Source organism: Macaca fascicularis, chromosome 2, assembly GCF_037993035.2.
Source record: "Macaca fascicularis isolate 582-1 chromosome 2, T2T-MFA8v1.1".
Lineage (NCBI taxonomy): Eukaryota > Metazoa > Chordata > Mammalia > Primates > Cercopithecidae > Macaca > Macaca fascicularis.
In genome coordinates this window covers 109,107,772-109,126,370 of record NC_088376.1, presented here as the reverse complement: position 1 = coordinate 109,126,370, position 18,599 = coordinate 109,107,772, and the positions used below count along the sequence as shown (strand labels likewise).

The 18,599-nt window shown below is 44.0% G+C and overlaps 2 protein-coding genes across 6 annotated transcripts in view; one reads left to right on the top strand and one right to left on the bottom strand.

Annotated features, from left to right (window-relative positions):
- The window catches only part of CCR3 (C-C motif chemokine receptor 3), a 141,504-nt gene that overhangs the window by 47,725 nt on the left and 75,180 nt on the right, over nucleotides 1–18,599 (bottom strand). For 4 of the 5 annotated variants that reach the window (XR_012431824.1, XM_074033764.1, XM_065540495.2 and 1 more), the window contains exon 3: nucleotides 2,313–2,530. The exons of the other annotated variant lie outside the window; for it this stretch is intronic. The gene's annotated coding sequence lies outside the window, so the exon portion shown is untranslated. The remainder of the gene's footprint in view (nucleotides 1–2,312; nucleotides 2,531–18,599) is intronic. 5 annotated transcript variants of the gene reach the window in all.
- On the top strand, nucleotides 10,263–16,814 carry CCR1 (C-C motif chemokine receptor 1). The gene is made up of 2 exons (XM_005546896.5): nucleotides 10,263–10,411; nucleotides 14,221–16,814. The coding sequence occupies exon 2, from the start codon at nucleotides 14,232–14,234 to the stop codon at nucleotides 15,297–15,299; it is 1,068 nt and encodes a 355-aa protein (XP_005546953.2). The 5' UTR covers nucleotides 10,263–10,411; nucleotides 14,221–14,231; the 3' UTR covers nucleotides 15,300–16,814.

Below are 18,599 nucleotides of genomic sequence, written 5' to 3'. Positions count from 1 at the left end.
CACAGAATCATGGGAAAAAATGTCACTGTGATTTCAAGCCCCTGAGTTCTGAGGCTGTATGTTAGGATGTAAAGACAAATAGAAACACGTGAATAGTGAAATCATCAAGAATTATGACAAGAGAATGTTAAAGAGTAATTTCAAACCAGAGCTAATATCTAGATTTGTGAGAAAATAATGATTTCTTTTCTTTTCTTTTTTAAGCTATTTTGAGTCCATTGCTTTGTTATTTGCTTTCAAAAGTACTCAATTTATACTCTGAAGTTTCAACACAGATCTCCCCCTACTCCCCCGAAGAAGCTTAAAAAATTCAAAGGTGTGACATCAGTCTTTCTTTGATGACTTCCTGCCATGGAGGATGGGAAGTCTTCAGGGAAGAGGTGGCCTCTTGGATGATCCATGGTGAGGGATCTCACACAGATGTGCCCAATGCCCTCTTTCGCTTTGGGACATGATGAAGCACAGTGGGATAGATGAGCAGGACAGAGAGAAGGGACAGAGGGGGCGAAGAACTCTGGGCCCCTTTCCCCTTGGTTTGTCATGTTGGAGTTTGTAGAATGGGAGGTGAGAGAGTGCCTGGGAGAGGCCAGAGGCCAGGCAGGCAAAAAGGGCGGAGATGCAGGAGGAAAAATGACCACCTTGATAGAAGTATGGAGTGAGGAGGGGAGGTGGAAAGAGAGGCTGGGGAAAGACAAGACAGGAGGAGTGGGGTACAGGGGCCAGGGTGGGGGAAATGAGGTGATGCTGAGGGACCTGCGGTGCTACTGCCTAAGACCCTCTTACATCTCCCAAAACCACTTTTGCCCATCTGTGAGACACTAACCAATCCGACTTTGGTGTTCTGGAAATAGCCTGGGATCAGAAGCAACCTCTTTTGTCATGCAGACAGTGTGCCCCAGAATTAGGCAACAGGGACATCTCTGTGATCACGGCACCACCAAATTAACTTATTCATGTAGCCACTGAACCTAAAAGGTTTGCGTCAGTGACCACCAGGGTCCATGCAGTTGAGATGCCTGGGCCCTGCCCTGTCTTGGTGAAATCAGAGCATAAGATTTCTGGAATGTTGAGTTTGCGTCAGGAAAGGAGAACCAGAAACAGGTCTGGGTCAAAACTGGATGCCATGGATGACATGTGCAGGTCATGAAAGGCAAATACGTGAGAAGGAACCAGCAGGCCAAGTCATGGGGCTGACACAGGAGGGGGTATCAAATTAAGGAATCAGAGCCTTAGACAAACTCAAGGTTAGAATCTTCAGGTGTGCACCTTATTGATACTTCTCTGTTTCCACCACATCGAGAGGCTACAGTCACTGCCTAAATGCTTATTCCCATGTGCTTGCTGGTGGAGAAGAATCTCCTGGGTATGAGGTTCAGTGACAAAAGCAATGGAAGACAATGTGTATTGTATTCACTCACCTGTGTAAAAAAAAGTGTGTGTGTGTGTGTGTGTGTTCTATGTTCAAAGTGACATGAGAATCTGATACTGTTGTTCCTTTTGGGAAGAGAAATGGGGGAAATAAGGGGCCAGGGGTAGGCAAACTTTGTGTACTTAAAAATATAAACAAATTACATTTCAGAGAATTCCTGTAGACCAGTGATTCTCAAAACTTACTAGAAATGCAAATCTAGGTCAGGCATGGTGGGATCACAGGTCACACATGTAATCCCAGCACTTTGGGAGGCTGGGGCAAGAGGGTCACTTTGAGGCCAACCTAGGCAACATGACAAGACACCCATTTCTACTATATATATATATATATATATATATATATATATATATATATACACACACACACACACACACACACACACATATATATATATATATTTTTTTTTTTTTTAATTAGCCAGGTGTGGTGGCATGCACCTGTGGTGCCAGCTACTCAGGAGACTGAAGTGGGAGGATCACTTGAGCCCAGAAGGTTGAGGCTGCAGTGAACCATGATCATGCTACTGCACTCCAGCCTGAGTGACAGAGCAAGGCCTTTTCTTAAAAAAAAGAAAAAAAAAAAGAAAAAAGTAAATTCTCAGGCCCCATTACAGACTTACTGACCGTAATCTCCAGAGACAAGTCCAGAAATCTGTTTTAACAAGCCCTCTGTACATTCTGATGGATATTCAAACTTGAGAACCATTGCTTTAGGCCAGGGATTCTACTTCTCAGATTTTTTTACCTATTAAAATTCCAATGCCCAGGCTGCACCCTAGACCAAGCACATCAGAATATCTGGGGGTGGGCCTAGGAGTCAATTGTCCTTCAAGCTTCACATGTGACTCTAACACAGCAGAAGAAACACTGGTTTCACCCACCTTCTTCTAATTCTGGGATCCACCTCTTCCCAGCCTCAAATCTTGCTCAGCCTGTAGATGTGATAACCTGGAGATTTTTTTTCTTGGAGTTCTTCCACAATGGCTTCTGGCTTCTCAGTTCCCCACCATCGCTGATTTGGAGAGAGTGTGTGGTGAGAAGACAAGGCCCAGCAGTTGAATATGAGGTTGAACCTGATGACAGCCAGGGTCCATGGGCTCTGCAGGTGTTAAAGAGAGAGTCATCCCACGAGAACTATGTGAAAAAATGCACAGGCTTCAGTAACTGACTTGATCAACTGGAAGAAAGGGTATCAGTGATTGAAGATCAAATGAATGAAATGAGTGAGAAGTTTAGAGAAAAAAGAGTAAAAAGAAATGAACAAAGCCTCCAAGAAATATGGGTCTCTGTGAAAAGACCAAATCTATGTCTGATTGTGTACCTGAAGTGATAGAGAGAATGGAACCAAGTTGGAAAACACTCTGAAGGATATCATCCAGGAGAACTTCCCCAACCTAGCAAGGCAGGCCAACATTCAAATTCAGGAAATACAGAGAACACCACAAAGATACTTCTCAAGAAGAGCAACTCCAAGACACATAATTATCAGATTCACCAAAGTTGAAATGAAGGAAAAGATGTTAAGGGCAGCCAGAGAGAAAGGTAGGGTTACCCACAAAGGGAAGCCCATCATACTAACAGTGGATCTCTCAGCAGAAACTCTAGAAGCCAGACGAGAGTGGGGGCCAATATTCAACATTCTTAAAGAAAAGAATTTTCAACCCAGAATTTCATATCCAGACAAACTAAGTTTCATAAGTGAAGGAGAAATAAAATCCTTTACAGACAAGCAAATGCTGAGAGATTTTGTTGCCACCAAGCCTGCCCTACAAGAGCGCCTGTAGGAAGCACTAAACATGGAAAGGAACAACTGGTACCAGCCACAGCAAAAACATGCCAAAATGTAAAGACTATTGATGCTAGGAAGAAACTGCATCAACTAACAAGCAAAATAAACAGCTAACATCATAATGACAGGATCAAGTTCACACATAACAATACTAACCTTAAATGTAAATGGGCTAAATGCTCCAATTAAAAGACACAGACTGGCAAATTGGATAAAGAGTCAAGATCCATCAGTGTGCTGTGTTCAGGAGACCCATCTCACATGCAGAGACACACATAAGCTCAAAATAAAGGGATGGAAGAAGATCTACCAAGCAAATGGAAAACAAAAAAAGCAGGGGTTGCAATCCTAGTCTCTGATAAAACAGACTTTAAACCAACAAAGATCAAAAGAGACAAAGAAAGTCATTACATAATGGTAAAGGGATCAATTCAACAAGAAGAGCTAACTATCCTAAATATATATGCACCCAATACAAGAGCACCCAAATTCATAAAGCAAGTCCTTAGACACTTAGAAAGAGACTCAGACTCCCACACAGTAATAATGGGAGACTTTAATACCCCACTGTCAACATTAGACAGATCAATGAGACAGAAAGTTTACAAGGATATCCAAGAATTGAACTCAACTCTGCACCAAGCAGACCTAATAGACATCTACAGAACTCTCCACCCCAAATCAACAGAATATACATTCTTCTCAGCACCACATCGCACTTATTCCAAAATGGACCATATAGTTGGAAGTAAAGCACTTCTCAGCAAGGGTAAAAGAACAGAAATTATAACAAACTGTCTCTCAGACCACAGTGCAATCAAACTAGAACTCAGGATTAAGAAACTCACTCAAGACCACTCAACTACATGGAAACTGAACAACCTGCTCCTGAATGACTACTGGGTACATAACGAAATGAAGACAGAAAGAAAGATGTTCTTTGAAACCAATGAGAACAAAGATACAACATACCAGAATCTCTGGGACACATTTAAAGCAGTGTGCAGAGGGAAATTTATAGCACTAAATGCCCACAAGAGAAAGCAGGAAAGGTCTAAAACTGACACCCTAACATCACAATTAAAAGAACTAGAGAAGCAAGAGCAAACACATTCAAAAGCTAGCAGAAGGCAAGAAATAACGAAGATCAAAGCAGAACTGAAGGAGACAGAGACACAAAAAATCCTTCAAACAAATCAGTGAATCCAGGAGCTGGCTTTTTGAAAAGATCAGCAAAATTGATAGACTGCTAGCAAGATTAATAAAGAAGAAAAGAGAGAAGAATCAAATACATGCAAAAAAATTGATAAAGGAGATATCACCACCGACCCCAGAGAAATACAAACTACCATCAGAGAATACTATAAACACCTCTATGCAAATAAACTAGAAAACCTAGAAGAAATGGATAAATTCCTGGACACATACACTCTCCCAAGACTAAACCAAGAAGAAGTTGAATCCCTGAATAGACCAATAACAGACTCTGAAATTGAGGCACTAATTAATAGCCTACCAACTAAAAAAAGTCCAGGACCAGATGGATTCACAGCCGAATTCTACTAGAGGTACAAGGAGGAGCTAGTACGATTCCTTCTGGAACTATTCCAAACAATAGAAAAAGAGGGAATCCTCCCTAATTCATTTTATGAGGCTAACATCATCCCTATACCAAAGCCTGGCAGAGACAAAACAACAACAAAAAAGAGAATTTTAGACCAATATCCCTGATGAACATCGATGCAAAAATCCTCAATAAAATACTGCCAAACTGAATTCAGCAGCACATCAAAAAGCTCATCCACCATGATCAAGTGGGCTTCATCCCTGGGATGCAAGGCTGGTTCAACATATGCAAATCAATAAAACGTAATCCATCATATAAACAGAATCAAGGACAAAAACCACAAGATTATCTCAATAGATGCAGAAAAGGCCTTTGACAAAATTCAATACCGCTTCATGCTAAAAACTCTCAAATTCGGTATTGATGGAATGTATCTCAAAATAATAAGAACTATTTATGACAAACCCACAGCCAATATCATACTGAATGGGCAAAAACTGGAAGTATTCCCCTTGAAAACTGGCACAAGACAGGGATGCCCTCTCTCACCACTCCTATTCAACATAGTGTTGGAAGTTCAGGCCAGCGCAATCAGGCAAGAGAAAGAAATAAAGGGTATCCAATTAGGAAAAGAGGAAGTCAAATTGTCCTTGTTTGCAGATGACTTGAGTGTATATTTAGAAAACCCCATCGTCTCAGCCTAAAATCTCCTTAAGCTGATAACTTCAGCAAAGTCTTGGGAAACAAAATCATTGTGCAAAAATCACAAGCATTCTTATACATCAATAACAGACAAACAGAGCGCCAAATCATGCATGAACTTCCATTCACAATACTTCAAAGAGAATAAAATACCTAGGAATCCAACTTACAAGTGATGTGAAGGACCTCTTCAAGAAGAACTACTATTCCTCAAGGATCTAGAACTAGAAGTACCATATGACCCAGCCATCCCATTACTGGGTATCTACCCAAAGGATTATAAATGATGCTGCTATAAAGACACATGCACACGTATGTTTATTGCAGCACTATTCACAATAGCAAAGACTTGGAATCAACCCAAATGTCCATCAGTGACAGACTGGATTAAGAAAATGTGGCACATATACACCATGGAAAACTATGCAGCCATAAAAAAGAATGAGTTTGTGTCCTTTGTAGGGACATGGATGCAGCTGGAAACCATCATTCTCAGCAAACTATCGCAAGAACAGAAAGGCAAACACTGCATGTTCTCACTCATAGGTGGGAACTGAACAATGAGATCACTTGGACTCAAGAAGGGGAACATCACACACCAGGGCCTATCACGGGGAGGGGGGAGGGGGGAGGGATTGCATTGGGAGTTATACCGGATGTAAATGACGAGTTGATGGGTGCTGACGAGTTGATGGGTGCAGCACGCCAACATGGCACAGGTATACATATGTAACAAACCTGCATGTTATCCACATGTACCCTAGAACTTAAAGTATAATTAAAAAAAAAAAAAAAGGAAGAACTACAAACCAGTGCTCAACGAAATAAAAGAGGACACAAACAAATGGAAGAACATACCATGCTCATGGATAGGAAGAATCAATATCATGAAAATGTCCATACTACCCAAGGTAATTTACAGATTCAATACCATCCCCATCATGCTACCAATGACTTTCTTCACAGAATTGGAAAAACCTACTTTAAAGTTCATATGGAACCAAAAAAGAGCCCACATTGCCAAGACAATCCTAAGTCAAAAGAACAAAGCTGGAGGCGTCACGCTACCTGACTTCAAACTATGCTACAAGGCTATGGTAACCAAAACAGCATGATACTGGTATCAAAACAGAGATATAGACCAATGGAACAGAACAGAGCCCTCAGAAATAATACCACACATCTACAACCATCTGGTCTTTGACAAACCTGACAAAAACAAGAAATGGGGAAAGGATTCCCCATTTAATAAATGGTTCTGGGGAAACTGGCTAGCCATATGTAGAAAGTGGAAACTGAATCCCTTCCTTACACCTTATACAAAAATTAATTCGAGATGGATTAGAGACTTAAATCTTAGACCTAAAACCATAAAAACCCTAGAAGAAAAGCTAGGCAATATCATTCAGGACATAGGCATGGACAGGGACTTCATGTCTAAAACACCAAAAGCAATGGCAACAAAAGCCAAAATTGACAAATAGGATCTAATTAAACTGAAGTGCTTTTGCACAGCAAAAGAAACTACCATCAGAGTGAACAGGCAACCTACAGAATGGGAGAATATTTTTGCAATCTACTCATCTGACAAAGGGCTAATATCCAGAACCTACAAAGAACTCAAACAAATTTACAAGAAAAAAACAAACAACCCCATCAAAAAGTGGGCAAAGGATATGAACAGACACATCTCAAAAGAAGACATTTATGCAGCCACCAGACACATGAAAAAATGCTCATCATCATTCGCCATCAGAGAAATGCACATCAAAACCACAATGAGATACCATCTCACACCAGTTAGAATGGCGATCATTAAAAAGCCAGGAAACAACAGGTGCTGGAGAGGATGTGGAGAAATAGGAACACTTTTACACTGTTGGTGGGGCTGTAAACTAGTTCAACCATTGTGGAAGACTGTGGCGATTCCTCAAGGATCTAGAACTAGAAGTACCATTTGACCCAGCCATCCCATTACTGGGTACATACCCAAAGGATTATAAATCTTGCTGCTATAAAGACACATGCACACATATGTTTATTGCAGCACTATTCACAATAGCAAAGACTTGGAACCAACCCAAATGTCCATCAATGACAGACAAAATTAAGAAAATGTGGCACATATACACCATGGAATACTATGCAGCCATAAAAAAGGATGAGTTCATGTCCTTTTTAGGGACATGGATGCCCTGGAAACTATCATTCTCAGCAACCTATCATAAGAACAGAAAACCAAACACCGCATGTTCTCACTCATAGGTGGGAATTGAACAATGAGAACATTTGGACACAGGAAGGGGAACATCACACACCAGTGCCTGTTGTGGGGTGGGGGCAGGGGGGAGGGATAGGATTAGGAGATATACCTAATGTAAATGACGAGTTAATGGGTGCAGCACAACAACATGGCACATGTATACATATGTAACAAACTTGCACGTTGTGCACATGTACCCTAGAACTTAAAATATAATAAATAAATAAATAATAAAAAATGAAAATAAAGAATCATCCACAGCCACCACTGGCAAGGTCCCCTGCATCTCTTCCCCGAGCATTGGTGCCAAGGCTGGGGTGGAAGGCTGTCCCAGGACAGGGTTTGGTCTAGTGCTGGGCTTCCACTGCAACCTCTCTGGGGCAAAGGAAGCTGCCCACATCTCCCGCTTCTCTCCAAGGAAGAGGAACATTGATGTGGATCAAGGACAATATGGCAACCTTGAGAGAACACTACAGTTTTTAAGGAGAGGAGTCAAAGGGATTTTAAGAGAAATGGACAGGGCAAGATCATCCCTCTTTCCTGGTTTCTCCCTTGTCTCTCTGTGCTCCCCACATTGTACACATCTGCTGTGGTGAGATGGGCGTGTGCACTAAGGGGTTTGCAAGGCCATAGGAGATCTAGGTGCGGGTGTGGGAGGGGAGACAGAGCAGGCAACTGAGCAGCCTCTTGTTTAGGCCTTGAGCTAAAGAGAGAAAGAAGTCTTCCTAGCTCACAGCTGGTCCAGCCTAATCTTCTGAAGAAAGATCACATGGGACGCTGAGCCAAAAGCATTGAGAAAATCTAGATCCATGTCCCCCAAATTTAAGCTGGATCCATGCCACCTAAATTTAAGCATGCATCAGAATCATATGGCAGTCTTTGTCAAAACCTGGATTGCTCGGCCTCATCCCCAGGATTTCTGAGTCAGTATGTCCGGCATGGGACCCCAGAATTTGCATGGTTAGCAACATCCCAGGGAATGTGGATGCTGCTGGTCCAGGGACCTCACTTTGAGAACCACTGCTCTAAAGGACTTCCTCACCCCTTCTCACCCTTGATGCACCCTTCCTTAGCCCAGGGTATTTCCCAGGCCACTACAAAAGCTGTTCCTCATTGTGGTAACTTGGTTAATTGTTTGTGATCCTTCCTAAGCTATAAGCTCTCAAAGAATGGATCCAGCCTCTTTCTTCACCACGATATCCCAAGCACCCAATACAATGTCTGGCACATTGTGAGTACTGAATAAATATTTGTTCAATGAACAAGCAGATTTGCCTGGTACATCCCTTCTGTGGCATGAAACCTACAGCAGTGCTGGAAGGCTGGTTGAGGATGAGGTACTGACCATGTCCCTCACTTTAGACAGGATCAAGGACAAGGAAGGCCTCACAAGCCTCTGTTCTTTTTGGAAACTGATCCACCAGCAAAGTGCTGCAAATAGCCAGGCCCATGCAGACCCCCATTTACTTCTTCGGGGTGAAGCTGAGTGATGATCAGACATCAACCTTAGGCCATCTTGTCTGAATTCTTTATTTTACAGATAAGGAAACTGAACCATGAAGGGACAAGTGATCTTTTCAAAGCACATTCACACTGATGGTTTCTGAAACAGTGCTTCGTAGCAATGCAGTGAGGAAGGTTAGGGGTGTCCCCACATTACAGAAGACACAAGGGCAGTGGCAGAGTAGGTATTGGCAGTTGTGAGAAGAGTCACAGTACTCATCATTTGTCAGACATTTTTCACTGTGCCAGGCACTCTGACATTTTTCAAGTACAAGGTGACCTCATGCTTCTCCTCTGAGGTAAGCATTTAGTACTCCCATTTAGCAGAGTAGGAACTGAGACTTAGAAAGGTGAGTGATCTGCCCATGTCACAGGTGGAGAGCTGGGATTTGAACTTGGCCCATGTTTGACCATCGCATAAAGCAGGAATGGGGCATCAGAAAGGGAAGATCGAAACATAACCAACAGACCTATATTCCCTCCATGCTGGAGGTTCCTGAGGCAAAGCCACTCTCTGAGGTTTGGTGGGGAGGGACGTGGGGAACACAGAGCAGAGGGACAGTGAGCTCCCAGAGGCTGAGGGGTATGGGGTGTCAAAGAGAAGCTGCTGCCTCTGTGTACACCCATGTCAGTTGGTTTTGAGGAACAGGACTCAGGATTGCAGTTTACATCCTTCCATTCACAATCTTTAAGGAAGAAGAAAAAAAAAGTCTGCCGCTGACTGCAAGAGCTCTATGCCCTGCCCCCATCCCACATATACACATCCCACACTTCAATTGCTCCAAACATTCTGGGAACATCTCACTGCCACCCACCTCACCCAACTCAGTTTCACCTGCCCCCAATTCCCTTAAGGCTGAGCTCCCAGGGCCAAGACTCAAGAGCCTCAGAGTGAGCAGAGAAAATCCTCGCAGTTAACTTGGCCTCCAGGAAGTGGCCACTGGTGGGCGTTGTGGCCATTCATGAGCACCCAACCACACAAAAAGAAGAACTTTGTCCCCCTTCTTGTCATTTTGAAAGACTGTGAAACTGGAGTCAATTCTCCATCATCACACAGGAAGCTGAGCACTTCCCACTTGGTCAGGACCTTGAATTCATAAAAACTCGGAAAGCCCCAGAAACAAAGACTTCACGGACAAAGTCCCTTGGAACCAGAGTAAGTGGCACTTGTTTTCCTGTCTTATCTGTTACTGTGGAGGGCAGTCTTGTTCAAAGACATGCATGCAGCTAGGGGCTCCTCAAAGGTGAGGGGAGTTCTTTGAGGGCCGGGCAAATGTCTAAGTAGCCCATGGATGCATCTCCAAGGCAATTAATACTGTAGCAATACTGAGAATGATGGATTTATAAAGCTGGGTGCTCAGATGAAATATAGGCTTTTTTTGCTAAAAAGGAAGCTTACTTGAAGGATTGGCTGTTGGTTACTGATTAAGAAAGTCAGTCAGTACTAAGGGACAAAAGGTGTTTTCTGTGGAAACCTATCCAACAAGAAATTGCTTGGGCAGGCGCAGTGGCTCACGCCTGTAATCCCAGCACTTTGGAGGCCGAGGCGGGAGGATCACGAGGTCAAGAGTTGAATCCGGGAGGTGGAGATTGCAGCGAGCTGAGACTGTGCCACTGCACTCCAGCCTGGCGACAGAGCAAGAGTCTGTCTAAAGAAAAAAAAAATTACTTGCCAAATCCCTCCATGTAAAGGAAAACCAAACATGGTGTATGAAGAAATTAAAGCAAGAGGGAAATATTAGTTAGAAAAATCTTGGCAGATGCAAGGATGATTTGATACTGAACCTATCTCTTAAGAAGACTAGAACCAAGGATCCTCAAAATCGGCACTGCTGTCTTTGGAGGAAGTAGGCTTTCACTCACCCAAAGGCAAGGAGCTGGCCAGGTGATCTTGGGGGGCATCTGTTCTGCTCTACTAACAAAAACACAGGTCAGGATTTTGTTCTGAAGATAGAGGGGCATGGTGGCTCCTTACAGGTATCTACTTCATAGGTGATCTTGGTGGGTCCCAGATTTCAAAGAAGAGATGGAAACTCCCAGAAGTTTGCATAGCCTACCACCAGGCTATGTGCCACTCACTGATCGTTTAGTTCCCGCACCGAGCAGTGGGACAGTGCTGGCTGGACTGTTCAGAATGTGGGGCCTGGGCAGTGATGTGCTTGTAAATGTTCAACAACTGACTCTTTTGAAGAAAAGATCCCTGCTTTATAACATTTGTTGATTTTCACGGTATAAATGCTCCCACCGTGGTCAGTTTCAAGCTACCAACATGCTGAATGTGGAGTGGGGAAGAGATGCCCGCGATTGGCATTTATGAACCAGTGCAAGCCAGCCAGCACACCATCGGCCTGGGTGTCTTTCACCATCACCGATTGCTCTATATCTGCTCAGAGACTTCACCAGCTCCCAGGCTGGAGGACACTGGCCGTGGAGGGTCCAGGATCCAGGGCTATAGCTGACCACTGTGCAGTGGCCTTGAGGCAGACTTCTGCAATAGAATACAGCAGGGCTAGCAGGTTAGATGGCAACACGGTCCTTTGCTTTCTCTCGTGGGGCCGCACCCCAGATCACCTCCCTTTAGGAACAGCATGCCTTGGAGTGGTTGCCTGGTGCTTAACAAGTTGGGGAAATAACAAATGGGTTGGAGGTAGGGGGAGTATGGAGGTGACTCGGTTTAAAATGCCACCTGACAATGTTGACCCCACTTGCCTTCAACTTTGCCAAACCTTCCCAGAAACTGGACTCATGGGGTCAGCCTCACACTAGCTGCTCTTCATGCTTTCCAAGCTGTTTGCTTATGTCCACTGTTAACCTGCCAGCCCACGGAAAAGTGCTGACTACCAAACTGAACTGTCTGCCCTCATCAGCAATAGCTGTGGTCACAGAAATTAGAAAGTGCCAACACAGCTTTGTTAGTGACCGGTAGCCTGACTCTCTCCAGAAAGAAGGCTGATTGGATCTCTCTGGAGATGGAGGAGTGGGCCAAGGGATGGGTTTGATGAAAAATGAAAGCTCCTCACTTCCCACTCTAATAGAGCATCTCCCCTTCCAGTCAGGGTGACCTATACCCTCCATGTGCCTTCATCTCCTTTACAATGGCTATTGAAAAAATGTGAATTGTGTAAGCAGGAAACATTCCTTAAGGAGAGTAGAAGGAACAACACCAGAGACGCAGGTTTAAGATAGAAATTATAAAGTAGGTGCCACTTACTTTACTGATCAGTATTTGAGTCAAATCAATTTAGATTGGTGGCAATAGATTGACAATTTCAAATGTCATTCACATGGAAGGGACCATCATTGTCCACCGTTACCAAGAAAAATCACTTTCTAGATTAACTACAAAGAGATTTGGCGGGGGGGTGGAGGACAGGGTATACCAGCCAGCCAGGGACATCCTGGACATTGGTGCCTGGGACGCACTGGTGGTGACAGGCCTCAGGGAAGGGCTCCTGCAGGGAAGGAGGTCTCTCAGGGAAGGTCCCCAAGAAAAGTGCCCTGGCCTGGCCCTTGCCAGGTGGTGGTGGTGGGGATGATGGTGGCACTTTTCTCATACATTACTTCACAGCAGCCCTACAAGATAAGAGTTGCTTTCCCACATTACAGATGAGGAATGAAGCTCAGAGAGGTAAAATAATTTATCCAAGGTCACAAAGCTCGTAGGTTACACCAAAGCTGATACTTCATTTGGGGAGGCATCTTTAATAAGCAATTGGACAGGATTCAAAAAGTGTGCCGAAAAAGCAGGGACTGGGAGAAGTCCTACAAAGGCAACCTACGGAGTGATTCTTTTTGTTTCATTTTTGTTTGCTTTAAGGCATCCCTGGGTAAAAATATCTAAGAGCTTATCTCAGCAGAATTCAGCTAGTCGCTGTGTAACATCATCTCATAGCTCCAGATCATTCTGAACTCTTCCTCCCCTGACGCCCAGTTTTCTCTTTTTCTGACCACGTTATCTCCCTCCTCTCTGCCTGCACTTTCCTCTCCTTTCAGAAGGTCTGCAGAGTGACCTTAGACCTAGTGCCACCTAAGCGCTGTGCAATGTGGGTCAGGCTCAGCCCTCTCTGGTGCCCTCAGTGTCCTCATCTCCAAAATAATGGGATTGACCTACTAGGATTTCACTATGGCAACACCACTGGTGTTTGGGGTAGAATGATCTCTGCATTGTAGGACATCCTTGGCCCTGCCTACCAAATGACAGTAGCGTCCCCCAGTTTTGGTGACAACAGCAACAAATGCCCACACATTTCCAAGTGCCTCAAGGGTACTAGGTCACTCTTGGCTGAGAATCTTTTTAGACCAAAAGCCATGAAGATCTGTTTGTATCTTACTCTGAGCCAGGACCATTTTCTTTCTCAGAGTCCTTTTTTCTTTCACAGAGTCCACAGTACAAAGTCACCGCTCAGTGACAGTGACAGGAAAGCGTAGTGGTGTCAGGGCTGGGCATAAGAGTGATGCACACCTGGGTTTGAGCTCCAGCTCTGTTCTCACAAGAGGTGTGTCCTTGAATATGTTTCCTAACCACTCTGAACCTCTGTTTCATCACCTCTTAAATGAGAACAATAATGGGACCCCTCCAGGGCTCTTTAACCCTAAGTCCAATGCCTAGCCCATGGGGGTGCTTAGGAAGTGTTGGTTATGAATAGTGTGGTAAGGTCTCCCTCTGGTTTTCCACCCACTGAACTTACCTCTTACAAAACTCTTTGCCAAAATGATTGAATCAATGATTTGTACATTCATTTGCTTATTGCTTCCACTCTCTGTTAGACTGCAGTTTCCTAGAAGGCAGAGAGGACCTAGGTTTCTCTAACACTCATTTTCTCCCCAAGGCATGGTACACAGAAGGCACTCAATAAACATGTATTGAGTGGCTGAAGAAATGTCCCTACTCCCTTGTCTTTACTGTCCAGTGCCCACTGCCTTTAATAGCAGAGTAAAGACAATTTTTTTTTTTTAAACCTGTAGGAGAAGCCGGGATGGAGACTCCAGACACCACAGAGAACTATGACATGATCACAGAGTTTGACTATGGGGATGCAACTCCCTGCCACAAGGTGAATGAGAGGGCCATTTTGGCCCAACTGCTGCCCCCTCTGTACTCCTTGGTATTTGTCATTGGCGTGGTTGGAAACCTCCTGGTGGTCCTGGTCCTTGTGCAATACAAGAGGCTCAAAAACATGACCAACATCTACCTCCTGAACCTGGCCATTTCTGACCTGCTCTTCCTGTTCACACTGCCCTTCCTGATCTACTACAAGTCGACAGATGACTGGATTTTTGGTGATGCCATGTGTAAGATCCTCTCTGGGTTTTATTACACAGGCTTGTACAGCGAGATCTTTTTCATCATCCTGCTGACGATTGACAGGTACCTGGCCATCGTCCATGCCGTGTTTGCCTTGAGGGCACGGACCGTCACTTTTGGTGTCATCACCAGCATCATCATTTGGGCCCTGGCCATCTTGGCTTCCTCGCCACTCATGTACTTTTCCAAGACCCAGTGGAACATCGTTCGCCACAGCTGCAACCTTCACTTTCCTTACGAAAGCTTTCAACAGTGGAAGCTGTTTCAGGCTCTGAAACTGAACCTCTTTGGGCTGGTGTTGCCTTTGTTGGTCATGATTGTCTGCTACACAGGGATCATAAAGATTCTGCTCAGACGACCAAATGAGAAGAAATCCAAAGCTGTCCGTCTGATTTTTGTCATCATGATCATCTTCTTTCTCTTTTGGACCCCGTACAATTTGACTGAACTTATTTCTGTTTTCCAAGAATTCTTGTTCACTCATCTTTGTGAGCAGAACAGACAATTGGACCTGGCTATGGAAGTGACGGAGGTGATCGCCAACATGCACTGCTGTGTCAACCCAGTGATTTACGCCTTCGCCGGTGAGAGGTTCCGGAAGTACCTACGGCAGTTGTTCCACAGGCGTGTGGCCGTGCACCTGGTTAAATGGCTCCCCTTCCTCTCCGGGGACAGGCTGGAGAGGGTCAGCTCCACGTCTCCCTCCACAGGGGAGCATGAACTCTCTGCTGGACTCTGACTCAGACTACAGGAGGCCAACCCAGAACCAGCAGGAGTGACCTGCCAGGCACATTGAGCCAGCAGCCTGGTTCTCCCAGCCAGGTTCTGACACTTGGCACAGCATGGAGTCACAGCCACTTGGGATAGAGAGGGAAAGTAATGGTGGCCTGGGGCTTCTGGGGCTTCAGTCTCTTCCATGAACTTCCCTGGTAGAAAGGAGATGAATGAGCAAAACCAAATATTCCAGACACTGGGACTAAGCGTACCGGAGAAGGGCTTGGACTCAAGCAAGATTTCAGATTTGTGACCATTAGCATTTGTCAACAAAGTCACCCATTTCCCACTATTGCTTGCACAAACCAATTAAACCTAGTAGTGGTGAATGTGGGCTCCATTCAAAGTGAGCTCGTGAGCCATGGGAGACACTGATGCATGAGGAATTTCTGTTCTGCCATCACCCCCCTACCCTCCCACTGCCAAAGATCTTGGAAATAGTGATTTCCACAGTGACTCCACTCTGAGTCCCAGAGCCAATCAGTAGCCAGAATCTGCCTCCCCTCCACTCCCACTGCAGGATTTGGGCCCTTGGAATCCTGGGGAACAAAGAACTAATGATGGAATAATTGAGACCTAATGAGAAATAGAAATAGGGAACTACTGTTGGCAGTGGAACTAAGAAATCCCTTAGGAAAAATTTTTATATCCACTAAAATTAAACAATTCAGGGAGTGGGCTAAGCATGGGCCATATGAATAACATGATGTGCTTCTTAAAATAGCCATAAAGGAGAGGGACTTATCATTTCCATTTACCCTTCTTTTCTGACTATTTTTCTGAATCTCCCTTCTCTTCAAGTTGGGTCATATATTGGTGGATTCTAACGGCTTTATGGCAGCAATTAGTAACAGGCAAAAGGAACCAGAGTTGGTTTCCCTTCTGTTTGTTCTTCATCTAAGCCTTCTGGTTTTATGGGTCAGAGTTCTGACTGCCACCTTGGACTTGTCAGCAAAAAAATGACCTGCTGTGTAAGCTGACAGTATTTGTAGCTGATGGGGGTTGGGCGGAAAGTGTCTACTAGGAAGATGCCTGCCCTTGCAGGAGGGTGGGGTGAGATTCTGTGCTGATGTAGGAGTCCGAGAGGGCCCTCAACTCAAAGGAGCTTATTTATCCAAAATGTTCTGGATGCGTCATCTCTAACCAAGGACCCCCTATTTATCATGCCTTTGTTCTTTTTTCCCTCAGATGTATATTTCTTTAAAAATCATTTTCCTAATAACAAAACTTATTTCTAAAACAGCTTTAAAATACAAAGAAAAAGTCCCAAACACTGACATTACCTACACTTCCACTATCCAAAGACAAAATTGCCCACTATGCATTTTTGGGTGTATTTTCTTTTAGTTTGTTTTTTGTTCAGTGCATATTTATGATAATAACAAAGATGGACTTCAATTGTACCCACTGCTCTGTTGTTGGTTTTAATTAGCAGCAAGTTGTGATCACTTTCCCAGGTCAATAAATCATTTCAAAGCATGGTTTTTGGTGCCTGCACTGAAGTCTATGGCAGGGATGCACCCTAATTTACTCCACTCATTTCCCCGCTATTGCTTGCACAAATCAATTCAACACAGCAGTGATGACTGTGGGCTCCATTCAAAGCAAGCTCTTGAGCCATGAGAGACACTGATGCATGAGGAATGTCTGTTCTTGCAGGGTGCTCAGCTCAGTGAGCCAGACAGACACAGGGATGCCAACAGGGTCCAGGCAGCATGGCAGGGGGTTGGGGGGGACTAAAGAGCTCAGGGTGCCAAGGCAGTAAAAAGGAAGAAGGAATCATCAGTCAGAAGGCACCCTAAGCTGACGGGTGTCCCACCTTACAACACAGTAACACCATTGGACTGACTTTCCTCCTTTGTGGACACTAGAGCTTCACTCTTACCAAACCACCCACCCCCTTTAGTGGGAATTATGTTCACATGTGGTCTCTGTACAAAGAAGCTGGTGTCATGATGATCTCGAAAACTTTTGTCTGGGATAGAGGAGGTCATGCTACCTGGGCTTACACCCCCACACAGAAAATATAGACAAATACAGGCTATGGAGTCCAGGTGGATGTCAGCTTTCCAGTTGTAAACCCACCAGCTCTCTCAGTGTGTAGAAAGGAGGCTTAACTGAATTAAGACATACTTGTCTACTGCTTTAGTAAAATAAAACTGCATCAGAAAACATTTAGTCCACAGTGAAATCATAATGTGGAATATTTCACAAGATCCTCCAGTTCCATTTTGAAGTAATACTTGTTTTTCCCCTTATTACAAAGGGAATTTCTAGTTGTAGAAAACTGGAAATAGCTAAAAAACACAAAGGAGAAAAATGAAAGCAACTGCAATTCTCCTCCCCAAATATAACCTCCCTTATACTACTGTTTTAGTACATTTCCTTCTAGTACTGTTTTCTAAATGCACACACATACATAGACAATCACACTTAATATTTTGTGTGCCTGTAACCTTGTTAATGTTTGACACATAGTAAGCACTAAGTAAATGCTGGCTAAGTGAAGCTCAATTTCTGAGCTCCAATTTCCTCATCTATAAAGTGAAGAGGAGCCTAGTATCTACCTCATGCTGTTCTGAGGATTAAATAACATAAAGTTAGGGAAATTGGGCAGTATTCCTCCAACATTATCCAATAAGACTCCTGCCAGCACCTTTCCTTGGTCACTCAAGACATTCCAGCTCCTCCTGACTGCCTCCCCCACCCCTCCCATGCCCTGGTCCTGTGCTAATGGGGTGCAGCCCCAGACTCATCGCTCTTGTTGTCCCCATTGCTTTTTCGATTTCATCCTTACAGAAAAACTGCCAGAAGAGCACAAAGAACTCCCTTCTCTCCTATCCAGACTCACCAGTTGTCAGCATTTTCCCATGTTTGCGTTAAATTCATCATTCTCTAGATGATAGATTAGATATATACCCGCATACGTATCTAGATCTAGATGCTAGATATAGATAAATAGACATACAATGCTATTTTTTTCTCCACAATCATTTGAGAGCAAGTTGCAAATACAATGCCTCATTATCATCATTACCCTCAGAATGTTTTTACTACCAACAAGGATATTCCCCCACATAACCGAAACAGGAAACTGGTACGGACACAATATCACCATATTATCTGTACCCCTGTTTCCAGTTTTGCCCACTTTGCCAATAATGTCCTCTATAATCCCAGGGTCCAGAAACACTTGTTTTACTCAGTTGTCTGCTCCTCTAGTCTCCTTCAAGAGCAGTTTCTCAGGCTTTTCTTGTCTTTCAAG